Source organism: Parasteatoda tepidariorum, chromosome 9 (assembly GCF_043381705.1).
Source record: "Parasteatoda tepidariorum isolate YZ-2023 chromosome 9, CAS_Ptep_4.0, whole genome shotgun sequence".
Classification (NCBI taxonomy): domain Eukaryota; kingdom Metazoa; phylum Arthropoda; class Arachnida; order Araneae; family Theridiidae; genus Parasteatoda; species Parasteatoda tepidariorum.
This window is the reverse complement of record NC_092212.1, coordinates 17,096,410-17,115,742: the sequence shown is the minus strand read 5'-3', so window position 1 is coordinate 17,115,742 and position 19,333 is coordinate 17,096,410. Positions and strand designations below refer to the sequence as shown.

The 19,333-nt window shown below is 28.5% G+C and overlaps 2 protein-coding genes across 2 annotated transcripts in view; both read right to left on the bottom strand.

Annotated features, from left to right (window-relative positions):
- Window positions 1–6,818: 6,818 nt before the first annotated feature.
- On the bottom strand, window positions 6,819–10,570 carry LOC139426530 (extracellular serine/threonine protein CG31145-like). The gene is made up of 2 exons (XM_071185757.1): window positions 10,509–10,570; window positions 6,819–7,098 (listed from the first exon to the last, which is right to left on the bottom strand). Exons 1-2 carry the CDS (start codon window positions 10,568–10,570, stop codon window positions 6,819–6,821), a joined length of 342 nt encoding a protein of 113 aa, XP_071041858.1.
- A 3,598-nt stretch (window positions 10,571–14,168) lies between these two features.
- LOC107446378 (extracellular serine/threonine protein CG31145-like) overlaps window positions 14,169–19,333 on the bottom strand; it is a 146,550-nt gene continuing 141,385 nt past the window's right edge. The window contains exons 6-8 of the mRNA XM_043044611.2: window positions 16,928–17,020; window positions 15,833–15,945; window positions 14,169–14,498 (exon numbers count right to left, since the gene is read on the bottom strand). Of these exons, the coding sequence (XP_042900545.1) occupies window positions 14,200–14,498; window positions 15,833–15,945; window positions 16,928–17,020 (505 nt within the window). The 3' untranslated portion in view covers window positions 14,169–14,199. The remainder of the gene's footprint in view (window positions 14,499–15,832; window positions 15,946–16,927; window positions 17,021–19,333) is intronic.

Below are 19,333 nucleotides of genomic sequence, written 5' to 3'. Positions count from 1 at the left end.
CATCCCGAAAATCCGGTGTCTGGGCAGGGGATCGAACCCGCAGACTTGGGCTAAGAAGGCCGACGACAAACCAACTGCGTCTCCTGCCACTTTTAAATTAAAGTTCGATCGTTTATTTTTTTACGCACAATACATTTGATGCAATAATTAAAATTTATGAAATTGAACCTTGCTTTTCTTTAAGTTGAACAACAGTAGTGTATCGTTAAATAAAATTAAATATGTACCATAATGTCTTTCAACTCAGCGCCATATTAATTTTGTAGCAAATTTTAACTTATTATGGTTTATACCACTCCAAAATTTTTAACAGTGCATTCAAAAATGAAACGTACTTGAGATAATTTATTTGTTAAATATTAATAAATTGAAAACTTGTATCTAATTTAAAATATCTTAAAAACGCTCTTAAGCGTTTAAATAAAAGAAAAAAAATATTATTGATCATAAATAAAAATAATATGAATAATAAGTATCAACGTTTTGAAAAATATAATTATTTTTAATTATAAATTAGTTTCATAAACACCTTAAGACTTTCATCCAATATGAAATGCTTTAACGATGAATAAAATGAAGCATTTTATAAAGCAAATAAATACGTACAGTTTTATAAATTTACAAAGCGTCAACAACAATGGATAAAATTTATCTAAAAAACAATTTTTAAATTGACGTAAGTAATAATTTTGTGACATTTCAGCTGATTTTTATAACTAATCTAAAATAAAAAAAAATATATTCTGGAATTCTCAAGCGTTAAAAATATTCACTTTAATTAACTTTGATTTATCAAATCAACTTTAAAAGATAAATTCATAACGAAAATCAACTATATATGTATATATATATATATTAGAAAATTAATACAACTGATTATAATTAACATAATATTTAACAATTAGAAAAATAATATTAAACTTGATTGAAAAACGTAAAGGCTCACAACAAGACGCATTTCTTTATGTCAGTGATGGAGACATTTGAAATAAAGAATAAATATTTTCAGATAAAAAACATTCTTCATAATGCGTCTATGCCTCTAAAAAAGTTTTAAAAGAAATACTGTAATTGTAAATGTTTTAAGGATAAAAGAAAAAAAGGCCGAAAACAAACTTACCGATAAAAATAAAGTTAAATAAAATTATGTTGAAATTAATTACAATAAATGAAAAAATTTACTAGAAAGAAAATCATAATGAATGTGCTTTTAGCTTAGCTTAAACGTATAAAATAATTAGTAAAAAACTGTTCTCGTTTCCGTGAAGGCTTATTAAATTCGTAGAGAATTAAAATATAAAACATGTATAATAAGTGTTAATTTTGCCAACTCTTCCAAAGTCTCACCAAATGATAACTGCAGCAAAGTAATATTCAATATGAGGCTGTGAAATTTCGATACATAGTGGTGAAAAAATAACTTAAAATCGAATCAGAAAATAACTTACGTTTCGCTACCACTAGAAAATATTTTATACGAAGCGCACTCATTACTCATAAATTTGAGAGCAGCATAAAATCATATACTCTGTAGAACTTTATTATTCCTTTGTTTGTACTGATTATGTAAGATATTAACCGTTTTGTTTCTGACTTTAAAACTGGTTTGCAAAGAAAAACAGTCCAGGAACTATTGTTTTATATAAATAATCTTGATTTTTTTTTTTAAAAAAAAAACAGGTTTGTAAAGAGAATTGCGTTGTGAACTACTTCTTTATAGGAATGATTTAATAATCACGTAAAAATTTTAATTGCATATAGAACGTAATAGTTTGTTTCTGAATCCATAACTTTTTTCGAAAGAGTTTCACCAGCATTTTCAAATTATATGCTTCAAAATTTGATACTTGATACTTTCAAAATTCTCTAATAACAAAGATATATTATTAATATTTGAACTCTTTAAGGTAATTTTTATAAAAGCATGACTTTTCTTTAAAATTGGTTATTCTTGCAACAAGCCACGTATATAACCTTTAGGTTTTATAGTACATAAACTAAAATATTTTTACGCAATCGATAACTTACATTTCTTATAAGCATTTATGGTTCGTTCACAATAGTATTTTATGGTGTCTATAAAAAATTTTATTTACTCAGGCATGTATCAAATGTGGTTTGGATCCTTACTGTTATGCACAAAATAATGTAGAGCACTTAATGTTTATGGCCGCATAAATATAATGCAGTTAATAATCGAAAAACTGTATTATTGTATCAATAATGGCTTTTTTAGTATCAATTTCCTTCCGATATTTATACAACCTAAATTTTGAGGAGTAATTAAATATTTTGCAATTTTAAATAAATATTGATGATGACTTTGAATATGAATGGCTTAAACATGGAGGGTATTTTTCATCTTTTACTCTGTTGAACATCGTGTGGGTTTTTTTAAAATTGAAATAGGGATATTAATTAACATATTTTGCTTTGAAAAAGTAGTCAAGAATTTCACCCAGTAGTCAAAAATTTCACCCTTGCCTGAGCCCCCTGCACCCATATTCAAAAGTATACAAACATTTTCAAATATATATATATATATATATATATATTACATTTTACAAATCCTGATTTCTTCTTTACTGATAGGAATTACAGATCTTGTTAATCTTTTCTTGCTCCCTTTATTATGTTATAAAATTTTCGGAAATTTGAAAAAAAAAAAATATTCATGTACAGCTCTAGTTTTTAATTTTCAGATCTAATTATCACAAACTTTTATACGTCGCCTGCACTCTTTTTATGCTTTAAAAATTTACAGAAATTCTCAAAGAATATTTCGTTTTCTTTTTTACATATTACAGGGTTGCCACTCAAATCAGGAAAGAAAAATTTCCTGTGTTCTCCCTGCACATATTATGCACAATATATTAAGAGGAAACAACAATTACTGTGCTCTTATGTGAGCTATATTGGACTAACTATATTTATCAGTTTTGATTGCTTGAAAAACAGCTGAACATACTTAAATAATGCTATAATAAATGAAATAGTTTAGTATAGCTGAAATATCATGGTTAAATATCCCATAGATTACACTTAGAGAGATCATCATTTTTGAAAAGACAAAAATATGAAACAAAATTCCCTGTATTTTCCCAGTTTGTAAAGAAAAAATCAAAATTCCTTGCATTTGCCCTGTTATTTTAGGTGATTTTCAAATTCCCTGTATTTTCCAGGTTTTTCATGTTCTCCCTGTGGAGTGGCAACCCTGTATTACAACTCATGTGACATTATATTTTGTTAATNTTCCTTACTGATAGAAATTTCAGATTTTGTTAATCTTTCCTTGCGCCCTTTATATGTTTTAAAATTTTTGGAAATTTGAAAAAAAAATATTCATGTACAGCTCTAGTTTATAATTTTCAGATCTAATTACCACATACTTTTATAACGTCCCCTGCACTCGTTGTATGCTATAAAAATTTACAGAAATTCGCAAAGAATATTTCGTTTTCTTTTTTACATATTACAGGGTTGTCACTCAAATCTGGAGAAAAAATATTCCCTGTGTTTTCCCTGTACATATTATGCACAATATATTAAAAGGAAACAACAATTACTGTGCTCTTGTGTGAGCTATATTGGGAAAACTATATTTATTAGTTTTGATTGCTTGAAAAACAGCTGAACATACCTAAATAATGCTATAATAATTGAAATAGTTTAGTATAGCTGAAATATCATGGTTAAATATCCCATAGATTACACTTTGAGAGATCAAAATTTTTTAAAAGACGAAAGTAAGAAACAAAATTCCCTGTATTTTCCCAGTTTGTAAAAAAAAAAAAATCCAAATTCCTTGCATTTACCCTGTTATTTTAGGTGATTTTCAAATTCCCTGTATTTTCCAGGTTTTTCATGTTCTCCCTGTGGAGTGGCAACCCTGTATTACAACTCATGTGACATTATATTTTGTTAATATTTTGCTGATCTAATTACTACAGATCTTGTTGCTGTCTCCGGTGTCCTTTACATTCTGCCAAATGTTTTTATATTATATAAATGTTACAAAAGGTATGCAGAAATTAGCTTTTAAACTATATTTTCTTTTAAAATAGTTTCATTTTATTTCAGTTGGAAATGTTTAAATATTCGTAATATTTTCACCAATTTTAAATTTTTTCTATACTGTAAGAATTCTGAGTTAGGCATTTTTTGATTTAATAATAATAATAAAAAAAATCCATTCATAAATTAATAAAAATAACACATATCGAAATTGTAAATTTTTATTATTATTTTTACATACTTATGCACAATTCACACACACACAATAAAATCACAAATTCATCAAAATAATTTTGTAAATATGTGTTTGTAAATATTTTTTTATTTCATTTAAACGGAGACTAGATATGTACTTTAAAAAAGTAAAGTCATTGTTATTAGATTTCATAACAGAACATGAAAAATAACATTGTTTTTCATTCTATTTATAAAATAATATGTAAAACAACTAAATTTTAAACACAACACATTTGAGATTGAAATATTTGCCTGGAAGAAGCACAATTAAATAAATTTCGGCAAAGACAGTTAAAAAATATTTTGATTGGTAAAAAAGTAAAAAATTATTCACATTCGGAAAGATGTAGCAGATACTCAATTTGCAGTTACTCCAAAAAAAATTTTTTTTTTAGCATGTGTGAAAATCTAAGTGCTTAGTGCTCAGTTTTGTGAAAAGTATTTTGAAACGTTTAAATTTTTAAAAAAATCTTTTAATGTTCAAAAAAAAAAAGTAAAATATTTCCAAGATCGTAAGAAAATTATCATGATCAACCAAATATAATAAATTCTTGGTCCATACATTTCTTCACATTCATTTTCAGCTTTTGTAAATATGTGTCTAAGTTTATTGTGGAAAATAAATGCTAAGCTTTCAAATAAGAATTAAGATTACAAATTTAAGGTTACTTAATTTTTAGTAAAGCTTAATTCAATCTAAGATAAAGGGGGAAGACAAAATAAATTTCGTATTGAGAACAGCCTAATTTATTTTATTCAATTTATGAATTTATGTTATATCTTTATTAATGGGGACGATTAGAAATTTTATTTATAAAATATTGTTTTTCTTTTTTATCCCTTTTTGAAAGGGGGTTAAGATTTTCTGAACATTTCATCAAAAATTAATTGTCCACTACCGAATTCCTTTAGAATTCGGCAACACAAATTTATTAAGGTAGAAAAGTTATATAGAAAAGTAAATTAAAATGACAATTTTTGTGCTGCCATCTAACGGGGAATTGGAGTAAAATTAACTTGACTGAATATTTGAACTTGGAAAAGGAAGAGAACAATGACAACATCAGCAAGCAGGAAATTCCACGAAGGCATTGAATGCTTCACCTTCTACAACAATTTTTTAATAAAAATTTATTACGTTTTCAATTCTTAAATTTTTTCAATTTTTTTAGTACTTTCTGAGTTTAAATGTTATATAAATAATGTTATGATTAAATAATAATAATTTGTCATTTCAAAAAATAAATAAAAATAGAATAAAAGTTTTTATTTTATTAATCACTGAAACCTAATAGTAAACTCTTAAAATAATTTGCAACTCACTGACGTTTCATTCAAATATTTTAAAATTAAAATTAGTACATTGTAAACTTAAATTAAAGATATGCTGAGACGTGTTATAAAGAAAAAATATTGCTTTTAAGCGACACTAAGAGTGCTTAAAATTATAAGAAAAGTCTACAAGATAAAATTTTGGCCAAACTTACAAGAAATGAATTATCAATAGTTGTAAGTGACACATAAATATTTTAAAAATATCATTTAATAAAATATTAGACACATCTTAAAACACAACCATAAAGTAAAAAAAAATATATATCCTAAACTTATACCTACAATTGATTTAAAATTAATGTAGTTCTTGAAGAAAATTTTTTTTCTGTGGTTTTAATTAATATATTAAATTGGGAGATAATTTAAATAGAATCCGAATAATTAATAACCGAATAAAGATTGAAATCCTTAAAACTAGAAATTATACAGAATATAAATTCCTCTACTAATCTCAGACACTGTTTTTCTTAGCAACACGCTGCATGTAATAAAAATTCATTTTTTAAGAAAACGAAAACATTCATTTATCTTCTTCAAAACTTAAAAACAGAAACTTTCTGCTTTAACATTTTTTAATTTAAATTCCCACAAGTAGCCCTATAAAAAACAATGAATCACATTATGTTCTTGCCTCAAATAAGAAAAAAAAAATGAGGCAATATTAAACACTTTCTGCAACAAACATTGAAAATAGAATTTTAACGTAGAATCAGGACAGTCGAAAGATTTAACAAAATCGAGCAAGTGCAAAAGTTCAAACACTAGTTCTTGATTTAATATTCAAATCACAATGGAATGTTGAAGTTACAATAATAATTCGGTTTTTTTTAAACTTTTTTTAGTAAAACGTTGCATGCAAAAAAAAAATATATATATTTCTTAAAAAAACAAAATCATTCAAATATTTTCTTCAAAACTTGAAAACAGAAACTTTTTGGTTTTACATTTTTTAATTTAGATTCCCATAAGAAGCCCTATAAAAAAACAATGAATCACATTATGTTCTTGCCTCAAATAAGAAAAAAACGAGGCAACATTAAACACTTTCTGCATCAAACATTGGAAAAAAAAATAGAATTTTAACGTAGAATCAAGACGGTCGAAAGATTTAACAAAATCAAGCAAGTGCAAAAGTTCAAACACTAGTTCTTGATTTGATATTCAAATCACAATGGAATGTTACATTAAACAATTAGGAAGAATTTGTTTCGCAAATGTAGTAAAAAATAGAGTTACATATCATCGAGGAACACTAAGTCTGGCTTGTTGGCCACAAGGCACTGTCGTATAGCATCTAATACTTTGGCTACCCTGCGATCCAGGGCTTTCAAGTGAGCTTCCAGGAGAACAGGTGCAACTGGATCATCGGCTAGGCTGTCTCTCATTATATCACTTAATTTGCGTGGTCCCAAATTGAATGCGTACAGTTTGTTGAATGTTGAAAGTCTGATTACGCAGCACTGTAGCAAAGGAGTTAGTATACTCATTTCGTCGTGATTAGCTCGACCGAATCTGTAACAATAAAGGAAATGTTTAACACACAAATATGCTGAGAATTTGAACTTAATTACATAAATTTTAAAAAAGTTAAATATGTTAAAAAATATGTTTGGCGAGATTTCTTACTTTAATATAGAGGCTATTGAATTTTATTGGAAACGACTTCAAATATACTTGATGTAATTAAAATATAGTTAAAATAATAAAATACACTTGCTATTGAAATAATATTTGCTGTTGTTATATATAATAATTATATATATATCTAATTTTGATATAATATAATGTTTAATACGGTTATAATATAATGTTTGATACTGTTATAGGATAATGTTTGATACTGTTATAGTCTAATATTTGATACTATTATAGTACAATTTTTAATGCTGTTATAGTATAATGTTTGATACTGTTATAGTACAATTTTTGATACTGTTATGGTATAATGGTTGATACTGTTATAATATAATGTTTGATACTTTTATAATATAATGTTTGATACTGTTATAGTCTTATGTTTGATACTTTTATAGTATAATGTTTGATACTGTTATAGTATTATGTTTGATATTGTTATTGTAACAATCAACAATAAATGTATTTATATGATTCGGACAATTTGAGATAAAGCCTTTAGATAACATTGTTTAAATATCAGTCAATGACAAACATGATTTGAATGGTGCTAGCAATTAAAATGACTTAATTTACTTCTACAGTAGTCAACAGAAAAAAAGTTATTTGAATGGTCAAGAGATTTGAACTATTAAATTTGATTCCACAATAGTCAACCGCAAATAGTTATTTGAAAGTGCAAGCGGTTAAAATTATTCAGTATTCTGCTACCTTTGTCAATAGAAAAAATTTATTTAAATGGTCAAGTGGTTTGAGCTATTAAATTTGCTTTTATAACAATCGATGGCAAAAAATTATTTAAATGCGGTGTAAGAGGTTTGAAGAATATATGCCCCACTACTTTTTTCTGTAAAGGCACCTTTTTCACCGTAGCATAATGGCACGTGTTCTTTCACAGACAGAATTTTCCGATAGATCTAATTTAATCTGAATTGTTATATAACTTGAAGGACGTATATAGCGTGAAATTAAAATATTCATAAAAATGAAACTAAAAGCAATTTTAATCAAATGCTAATCATTTTACAGATTAAATAATTTTTTAAATCTTTCAATTTTGTTTTCAATATTATTTTATCCTTCTTTATAAAATTTTTTATCCTCATTAAATTCTTAATAATATAAACTTAAACATTAAAAACTAACTAATCAACAGGTTATTATGGTTGGAAAAAAATTCTACCCAATTAAAAATGCTTTCCTAAGTACTCTACAACAAGGAAAATTATTTAACAATAAACTTAAATGTTACAGGAAGTGTAATTAAAGTAATTATGCAAAATTATTCTGAATATGTTTTTAAATTTAGAAGATTTTTTATACACTTTAAAAATAACAAGTATTTAAATAATATAAAAAATGTTTTAACAAAGAAGTGGTACTGCATACATGTTTAAACAAAAGCTGTATTTTTTTCATTATTGTTAATTTGTTTTCATTATTGTATTTTTTTTCATTATTGTTGTTCATTATCTGCCATTTATGTTTTTTTGTGCAAGGGTTTTCATAGTGTTGTTGAAAAACATTAAGGATATTAGTAATTATTTTTTAAAATTTATTCAGTCATAACACATATAAGCAGAGATACCAACTGCTCCTGATACACCGAAACAATAAAATAAAAACGGTAAATAACTACAAACTATATTTTACAAATATTTGACTATTTTTGCTTGCTTTTTAAAAGGTATAGCATAGAAACTACTACAGAGTGGTGAATTATATAAGCTTACGAATTATTTAGAAATAGTGGTGAATAAAAATCTACTAAATTGAATTTATAAAAGTAATAGTCACAATTGATAAACTACCACTTTAAAATATTTATTTGCTGTCCGGAGCAAGTTGGCATCTCTGTATAAGGCATAATTTTCAGGGTCCTTACACATGTTGTTAATTTTTTTTCTGTGTTAATAAGAATGTTATTTTCTGATACTATTAAAACGTCAATAGTTGGAAGATATGTAGATGTTTGGTTAAATAAATATGTTTTATCAGTATGACCAATAAATAATTACAGCATACATAAGTTACAGGGGTAGAACAAAATTTGGGAAAACCTAGTTCACTAACTCTATGTAGTCGATCTTTTATCAAGCAAATGTCTAGAAAGATTTCCCGTGACAAAACTTGCGGCACAATTTGAAAGAGTGATTTATGACTTGAAGCTTTTAAAAATGGTGTCATTTTTACTAAAGTAAAATACGTATTAATCAAAGTGAAGAGAGGAAGTTGATAACTTTTCCCTAACAATGAATGCATCAACTTAGAAACCTTTCATGATTACAATATTTATATAAAAATGCCGGTTTTTTTTTATTTATAGGAATATTNAGTTGGCATCTCTGTATAAGGCATAATTTTCAGGGTCCTTACACATGTTGCTAATTTTTTTTCTGTGTTAATAAGAATGTTATTTTCTAATACTATTAAAACGTTAATAGTTGGAAGATATGTATATGTTTGGTTAAATAAATATGTTTTATCAGTATAACCAATAAATAATTACAGCATACGTAAGATACAGGGGTAGAACAAAATTTGGGAAAACCTAGTTTACTAACTCTGTGCAGTCGATCTTTTATCAAGCAAATGTCTAGAAAGATTTCCCGTGGCGAAACTTTCGGCACAATTTGAAAGAGTGATTTATGACTTGAAGCTTTTAAAAATGGTGTCATTTTTACTTAAGCAAAATACGTATTAATCAAAATGAAGAGAGGAAGTTGATAACTTCTCCCTAACAATGAATGCATCAACTTAGAAACCTTTCATGATTACTAGAGCCCGGACTTTGATGACCTAAAAAATCTCAACTAATGCCCTTAAAAAGTGCAAAAAATGCCTTAAAAAGGACAAAAAATGTCCTTAAAAATGGAAAAATTGCACAAAAAATGCCTTAGATAAAGTAAAAATATTGAATTAAAAAATCTTTTTGCTCTTTAAAATTATTATGAGTAATTTAAAAAATATAAAGCAATGCAATACTTGTTCTACGTTCATTAAAGTTTGAAAAATATGTTTTATATCCTAAAATAACAAAAAAAGGAAAATATATTGAAACCAAAATATTTTTATTTTGTATAGAAACTTTAATGGATATAACAACTTCCATCTCATAATATTACTAAATAGCAGAATTACATTGGATTATTGAATGTTTTTTGATAATTTGAAATGTAAACGAGCATCTCTTGTCTGAAAGTAAATTTTCATTCCTGCAGAAGCTTCTTTCAACGTCTACTGATGTTATATGTGCATACTTGAAAAAGACGGTCTCACTTACTTACAATTCTCCTTCAATTTGAAAAGATTTTGCTTCACCTGTTAATATTCTATAGATTTTTTTCATTGTTTGGAAGCCAGTGTAATAATGAAAAAAAATAGTAAAAATTGGAAAAAATTAACAAAAAACTTTAAAAAATGCATTAAAATGCAAAATACGCCCCAAAATTTAAGGAAAAATGCCCTATAAATCTAAAAAAATGCTCTAAAAGACAAAAAATGTCCAAAAATGCAAATGTCATCAAAATCCGGGCCTTAGTAATTATTGTTTTAAATTTATTCAGTCTTTAACACATATAAGGCATAATTTTCAGGGTCCTTGCACATTTTGTTGATTTTTTTCTGTGTTAATAAGAATGTTATTTTCTGATACTATTAAAACGTTAATAGTTGGACGATATGTAGATGTTTGGTTAAATAAATATGTTTTATCAGCTTGGCCAATAAATAATTACAGCATACATAATATACAGGGGTAGAACAAGATTTGGGAAAACCTAGTTCACTAACTCTATGAAGTCGATCTTTTATCAAGCAAATGTCTAGAAAGATTTCCCGTGGCAAAACTTTCGGCACAATTTGAAAGAGCATGATTGAATCTTTTAAAAATGGTGTCACTTTTACTAAAGTAAAATACGTATTGATCAAAATGAAGAGAGGAAGTTAATAACTTCTCCCTAACAATGAATGCATCAACCTTTCATGATTACAATATTTATATAAAAATGCCGGGTTTTTTTTTTATTTATAGGGATATTGAAATAAGAAAAAAGCTTTTAACTTCTTTTTATTTTGGTTGATTAAAATTTTGTATTGGTAAAAAGGTCACCGTTTCTGTTGTTGTTGTTCTTTCTAATGCCCCGTACCAATACCAGTAAGCTTGCTTCGTGGAATCAAAATTTAAGGAAGAGGATGGTTTNTTTTAAATAGTTCAGTTAGACTGACCTGTTATATAATTATCTTCACTTTAAAAACTTCTTCATTGGTAAAAACTGAATTCACTATTATTTATTTATCTCCTTAGATATTAAATCATAAATACCAATATGATTTACATTTCAAATTATTAATATTTAAATCAAAAGCATTCTTTAACCTTTTGACGGTCAGGGAAATGAGCAGTTTTCGTTTCATTAATTCGCGCACTATTACGTGCAAACAGTAGTCGAAAGTGGCATCTGTTTTCCACCTCTGTTCTTCCGAAAATGCATACCTGCCAACTTTTAATCCCTTCCATTATCATTTTTCCCAGTGGTATTAAAATGGGATTAAAACTACAATTTTAAGCAAACAAATACGTTGTATTTGAGAAAACTTAAGTTGAAAACCATGATAGTAACGCATATTAATATTTGTGCTTAAATTTTGTAAGAATAGTGGTGATCAAAATCATTTGAAAATTAAGTTTATAAAAGAAAGAATAGTATATATTTACTACCACTTTAAATATGAAAATAAAATCTTCCGGAAAATCCGAAAGAGTTGGTAGGTATGGAAAATGTCACCGTTCTCTGGCAATGCCAACTGCTCCGTATTCTGGAATTGTTACAATAAAGTGGTAGCAAATTATGTAGCAAATTTCGTTGGAGTAGGACAATTACGCCTACTTTTTAATAGAGTAACCAGTAGATTATTGCTTACAGTTTTTGATATTTAGTGGTAAAAAAATTACTTAAAAGGAAATATACTAAACTGAAAGTAACTTGACTTTCGCTATCACTAGGAAATACTATTTTACAAAGCGGAGCAAGTTGGCATCTCTGGATGCGGTAGATAGCTCGCCTCAAGCGTTTTAAAAATTTCTTAAAGTATTCGTAGTACATAAATAACAGTTTTTACGTAATTTTCGTTTTTAACCAATGCAGAATAATAATGGCGAACGAGCTTGGCTCGTCAGCGCGCATTGGGGAAAAATTTCACTACGCGAGTAGTGCTCGTTACTAACCATTACGGTCAAAATCTTGCTCCCGAGCGGAACTCGTTGGCGCGCATTATGAGGCCCGATTCGATTGCGAGCTGAACTCGTTCATAACCGTCAAATTGTTAATACTTTCAACAGTGGACTGAAAAAAATATGCTATGCACTAGATGCTTATTTTAATTTCTTTTAATATAATCTTGAATTTTATTAGTCAGTACTTCTTACAATTTTAGTCTCCCATAACAACCCCGTTTAAGCAAACAATTGAATTTAAATTATCTTTTGCCCAAAGTAATTCATTTTATCAATTGTTCTGACGACTACTTCCAAGAAAACGCGCGGAATCTTTATAATCGATGGCAAACCAGAAATCGTAAAAAACGTGGTCAGGTATTTAAACCTAAGCACTCTCAGGCACTACAAATGAATTTTAAAATTTTTGCACTTTAATGCTTAGCAACCACTTTATTTAATACCCTTCTGGTGTTACCTTGTAATTCGCAAAACAAAGCCCATAGTTTGCACAATTCTTAGTGGATATGTTCGTTTTTTAACAATAAAAAGAATCTCCAAATGTTATTTTCAAGAGCAGCACGTTCAAATAAAAATATATTTTAAATATTATTCATACACTTCGTGAATAGATCCTAAATTTGTCACATTCGAATGAATAAAAAGTCAAAATTTTTCAACTGCAACAGGAAAACTCTAATTCTGTATTATTTTTATGAAACTATAAGCTTTTAACTAAATTAAATTCGAATTCAATATTATTTTTCTGAAACTATAAGCTTTTAAGTGTTTTTTCATGGATTAAAATTTTCCAATAAAAAACTAATTAACACCTTGTTATAAGCCAATGTTTTGAATTTTAAATAAAAAATGCTTTTAGAGTGCTAATAATGAAATTATACGAAAATTTCATGTATTATTTGGAATCGTACATTCTTTTCAGAGAAAATATAAAAACTGTTCAATGTCTTAAGCAATTTAAAAATACAGCAGAAAGTAATTTTTTGTAAAATATTGAAATATGCTCATAACCAAATAGAAGTAAAGAAACGGGGAACTAAAGAATTAAATAATTTAATGACGAGAAAATCATTCAAATCTTTAAAAGAGCAAAAGTTGTTAAATATCTTAGTACGCTTTTCATGTTTGTGCTTAAGGTGCGTTGGTCATGGTCTTATTCTTAGTTTATCATAGTAACGCCCTTTTCTCTTTCAATGAAATTCTGATTTTTATAGCGTTATTATGGATACCTATTATAAAAGTTCAATTCCGTAACAAAAATAACTAACAGTAACACTATTTCATATTTTTTTTGTTATTTTAAAAAACAGAGATTTTTTTCCATAGTTAAATCATTTTCTTGATTCCCCTTTTGAAATTGTTTCAGGTCCTGTCTTTGGTTTAGAACATAAATAATTTTCAATTGAAAACTTCTTTCTGCAATATTTTTTAATTTGTTTTATAACATTTAGCAGTTTTATATTTTCTTTGAAAAGATCTTATTATTTTACATACTACCTGAAATTTGTGTTCAATGTTAGCAGTCCTTGATATAATTTTTTTAAATAGGTAAGTGGAAAAATTCAATTGTTTAAAACTAAGTGGAAATTGAATTTCAAAGAAAATAATTTTATTCCATAACAAAAGACATTAAAGACTACTAGTGTTTCATAAGATAATATTAACGTTCGATTATTTCTAATACAGTTGAGTTACTACAACGCGGAAATTAAAGGTGATTTATTATTTGTTTTCATGAACTACTAACCAGTCAAGAAATCAAAGACTGCACAATCCATTGCATCATATAGCCTCCTTCCATATTTGTATGGTGGTTTTGATTTGACTTCTCTGATGCAGTAATAGTCACTGCCTTCCCACGCAGCCTTCCTACGCTTATTGTACGATCTTCTCCAAGGACTTCTTAGCGGACGTCTATCCAAGATGTTCCTTGGAGGTAGCCAGGCAGCAAGACTTCCCTCAATTGTGTCTGGATTACCACAAAAGGCATGACCAGTGTCGCAATAATACGTGCATTGTCCATGAAAGCACACGTTTCCAGCTAAAGAAAAATTTAAGAAGACATTTTTTTTATCAAAATATATCATAATCAGTTGGTGGAAGATTAAAATTTTAGCTCATTAATAGTCAATGTTTCCATTTTGGAAAAATGGAATTCAAGTCTAGAAATCTAACGGTAATCTTCGTCTTTTGAATACATTTTGCCACAAAGTAATTAACGAGGATTCCAGTCCTGTGTGAATGCGCATTGTAATCCATTAAAATGGGTTTACGAACGTCTTAGAACTATCTTTGACTCTAAGATCTTAGTCCTATGCTTTGAAGAATTCAGGATGCGATACCGCGAAAGACTTCCTGGTATGTGTGGACATTCAGCTGTCCAAGATGATAGCATCTCCGATTCTATAGAAGTCACTTTCCACGATTTTGAAGGGATAACCCCAGACCTCTGGCTTACTCCACATGTAAGAAAGCCAAGTATAATTGTTCAGACAAACTCGGCTCTCATCAGTAAACAATACTTAGGTCAACTGCATCACCTTCTTAGAAGGATGTTACTTGCTCCAGTTCAGGCAGTCTCTCCAAAGACCTAGAAGTGTATCAGAAAAGCATTCTGGCTTCTTTGATTTTAAAGTCCTGACTACGTTGGTTTCGATCTTAGAGTCCTAAGTACGACTGTACAGAATCGCTATTAGACCTCAATATATTTTTATCGATAGAAAAAAAAAGAACTTTGAAATAATAGATATTCAGACGATGGAGTGGTCTGCCAGATCTCCAGACCTGATTCCCAAATATTCTCGCGCAGGTTTTTGGAAGAGAAATTGCAACTCACTATCCACTTTTTAAAAACCTCCTGTTGCTAAGAACTGCCGTAGAAGGATGGGTGGAGTTTATTTTCCCAAAACATAATAAACTACTTCGCAAAGAAAGCGCATTTGAGAAATCTGTTTTCCTCTTTTTCTTTTGGTTTATTTATTATTTTATGTTTTGACTTAAACTTACTTTATTACACCGCTTGATTTGTAATAAAAAATTTGAGTTTTGTGTAGCATTACCATGTCTTGTTTCATTATATTCTACACATAATTAAACCCTCTAAAATTAAATAGTCTACTAACATTTCGTTTCAATACATTAAACACGGTATTTTTTTACAGTACTGAAACAATTATTTTTCTTATGAACATGATTACTTGAGTTCTTTACACGTTCTTTACGTTATTTTACTATTAGCAGAAAGTGAAATTTACTTCTTTTGGACATTTTGGATTAAGAAAGTTACGCTTCCTTTTCTACCTTATTTACATAGTAAATAAATATTAATTGCTTTAAATTCAAACATACTTACAAACAGCGATTTAAATGCCATACCTGGAGAAATGAAAAATGTTTTAAATAGTTCTGGTGGAGCTAATGGATACAGTTCTTCCGTGATATTGACTGTTCTTCCTATAACTGGAGGAGCTCTTCTAAATCCAAAAACTCTACAAAATATCAAGTAATATCATCAATCATATCAGTAATATCAAGAAATATCAGTGTAAATAAATTAAACTATAAGTTATGAGGTCATTCATGAAAATATAGTCTTTCTGAATAAATAAATATCATTATAAACACTAAATGGAAAATATGGTACCACAATAGTTTAGTCAGAAGAGCGGTTAAAAATGAAAGTCTGTTACTTTCGCTTTTTGCGTCATTCATCAAATGTTTTTAGCTGCTTTGCTATTCTTTTATAAAATAATTATTAATAAATTTTAAATATCAATAAATTTAAATATTAATATTAAATATAATTATTAAATAAAATTCTTTTATTAAAATTATATAATAATTCTTTTATGCAAAGCTTTATTCGAGTAAAAATATTTGTTTATAATTATTTATTTATAATTTTATTGAATGAAGGTTCACGTCAGTTTTCTCAAGTTTTTACATTCTTTTAAACAATTTAGAACTACCGACAATTATTTACCAGATTTCGTTCCTATTTCGAATTTTGTCTGCTTCAATAAAACTTAAACGACGTGAAAATAAATTATAAAATATTTAAAGATTAAATAAAAAATCGTTGTTAATTGACGGCTCATAATTTTGGTTTAAACCTTTGGTAAACTAAAATCATATACGGTATAGTTACCGATAATTGGTATGAGAAGGATTAGCCAATGGAGTTTAAAGCACATAAGAGATAAGAAAATGATGATTTTTTCCCTTTAATATTAATTGACGGCTCATAACTTTGGCAAATAAAAATCATATACGGTTAAGTTACTGAGTATTCGGAAGATTAGCCAATGGTGTTTAAAACACAAAAGAGGCAAGAAAATGATAATTGTTTCTTAATTGAAGGTTCATAAGTTTGGCTAAAAACTTTGGCAAATTAAAATCATATATGCGTGAAAAAAATTAACGTTTTTATATTCTTCTTAAACATAAAAAACTAGAGATACTTTGAAATACCTGTCCAGATGATAAGAGGCAATTTCACTAACATGCCTTTCATAATCAGTAAAATAGAAATGATTTGGTAAAGTCTCAACTTCTCTCGGGAATCTGAAATATAAAAACACAGCGAAGATTAAAAAGTGGAAATTACGAATAATTCTCACAACTATTAGTCAAACCCTTCGCTCTTGATTTTCTTTTGATGTTTAAGAAACAAAGAAATGTAGTTTTTTTTTTTAAAGATTTCAAGAACAAGGATGCTAGCTGCTTGAATATTTTATAAAGTGGTAATTAATGCTTATAGAACTGTAGTTAATCTTGTAAATACACCGAAGAGCCATTACATTATGACCACCCTGCTAATAACATGTAGGACCACCTTTAGCCCTCAAAACTGCTAGCACCCGTGCAAGGTGCACAAGGTGCTGATAGGTAGTCTGAGGTGTCTGGTACCAAGCGCTCACATGCAATTCCCTCACATTGCGAGGGGGTTGCGTGGCAGCACAAATTCTGTTTTCCAAGTAGGACCACAAATGCTCTATTGGATTAAAGTTAGTTGAATTTGGGGACCAAGACATGACTTGAAAGTCACTGGAATGTTCTTCGAACCAATCCATNCTCAAAACTGCTAGCACCTGTCGTGGCATTGATTCCACAAGATGCTGATAGGTAGTCTGAGGTATCTGGTACCAAGCCCCTACATTGTAGCGTGGGACATTGTAGCGTGGCAGCACGTAGCGTGGTAGCGTGGCAGTACGGTTTTGGTCTTCCAAGTAGGACCACAAATGCTCGATTGGATTAAGATCAGGCGAATTTGGGGGCCAAGACATGACTTGAAAGTCACTGGAATGTTCCTCGAACTAATCCATGACGATTCGAACCTTATGACATCGTGCATTATCCTGTTAGTAAACACCATCCCCCCGCAGGAAAAACTGTTGCCATGAATGGGTGAACCTGGTCTGCAACTATGTTCAAGTAGCTTATAGACGTCAGGGATTGTTCTATAAGGATTATGGGTCCTAATGTGCCCCATGAAAACATTGTTCCTGGGCGAGAATCCATGAAAACCTGGGCGAGCCCATTGTTATAGATGGAGGGTGGTCATAATTAATGGCTTTTCAGTGTATATATCGCAATGTCTGATTAAATAGAACATTACATGTATTCAGATAATTGAATTTCTGATAATAATTATAAGAAATGAGAAAAATACACTGAAATACTTTTTTTCTATTAACGATATTGTAAATTTATTTTATTAATCTGTTTTATTTACTTATTTATTTATTTACTTTTTATAAAAAAAAAAATAATTTTCCTTGCTATGACTACTCAAAGATTCGTTTGAAATATATTTGCTGTCAAATAAGGGCAAGTGTCCATTTACAGGGATTTTTTTTCTACCTTCCATTTAATTCTCTTTTCTAGATAGTGTTGTCATATCTGTTTTCACATTGACCCGCTGGTTTGTTTGGTCCAGTTGAACTTGGAGCATAGTTTCAAGGTAAAAGTTTTGCAACTGAATTTCGTCTTTGCGGTCAGCACTTCATATTAATTGACAAATATGAGACAAAAACATAACGCTGCTTTTTAGTTTAAAAGGTAAGAGAAACCATTAAATACTGGGCGAGCCCATTGTTATAGATGGAGGGTGGTCATAATGTAACGGCTCTTCAGTGTATATGCAGAGCTATCAACCAGAAAGTTCTAGTTTTTCACGATACCTAAAGTGGTATTGTAATAATAATTAAGTAAGAAAAGATTCGCAAATTTGCATCAGGTTATAAAGACAATATTGAATGCTTTTCTAAAATGTTCAATATTTCTTAATCATATAAAACAAACTGTTAAAATAGAAATGTCAAAATATTTGGGGAAACTGCGGCTAAAAGCAGGAGAATTTATTTAATATTAATTGACGGACACAAAAGAGTATTGTGTCCGTCATTTAATATCCGGAGTTCTCCGGCAAAAAGTCGGAGAATTTTCAAGGTATGCATATTGAAGGCTTTCCGGAAGATTTTTGGAACATAAACTAAGTTAGTTCCTGTTATCGAAACGGGCATTTCCCTCTTTCACAAGCGGTAGTGTCAGTAGACGACAAGAATAATGGCAATAAGAAACAAATTCGAGAAGGTAAAATTATTAGAACAAACTGGAATTTGATACAAGATATCAAATTTTTTATGCATACTGATTTTTAACATAAACTTAAATCAAATATACTAAACCAACAAAGTAGACATAACAGAAGAAAAGTGAGAAAAAACTCCCAAGAGAACTCAATATTCACATATCAAGCCACCTACGTGTGCCTAACAGATACGCCAACTGCTCCGGATGCGCCTAAATAATTTAAAAAACGGTCAATAATTACAAGTTAATTTACAAATATTTGACTAATTTTGCTTACTTTTT

What these genes read in the sequence shown, in the direction of transcription:
- LOC139426530 (XM_071185757.1), bottom strand. Translation starts at nt 10,570, where the DNA reads ATGAAAAAAATCTATAGAATATTAACAGGTGAAGCAAAATCTTTTCAA. An exon ending in TTTCAAATTGAAGGAGAATT is followed by an intron (nt 7,099 to 10,508) that starts GTAAGTAAGTGA and finishes TTATTGTTACAG; the next exon opens with ATTCGGTCGAGCTAATCACG.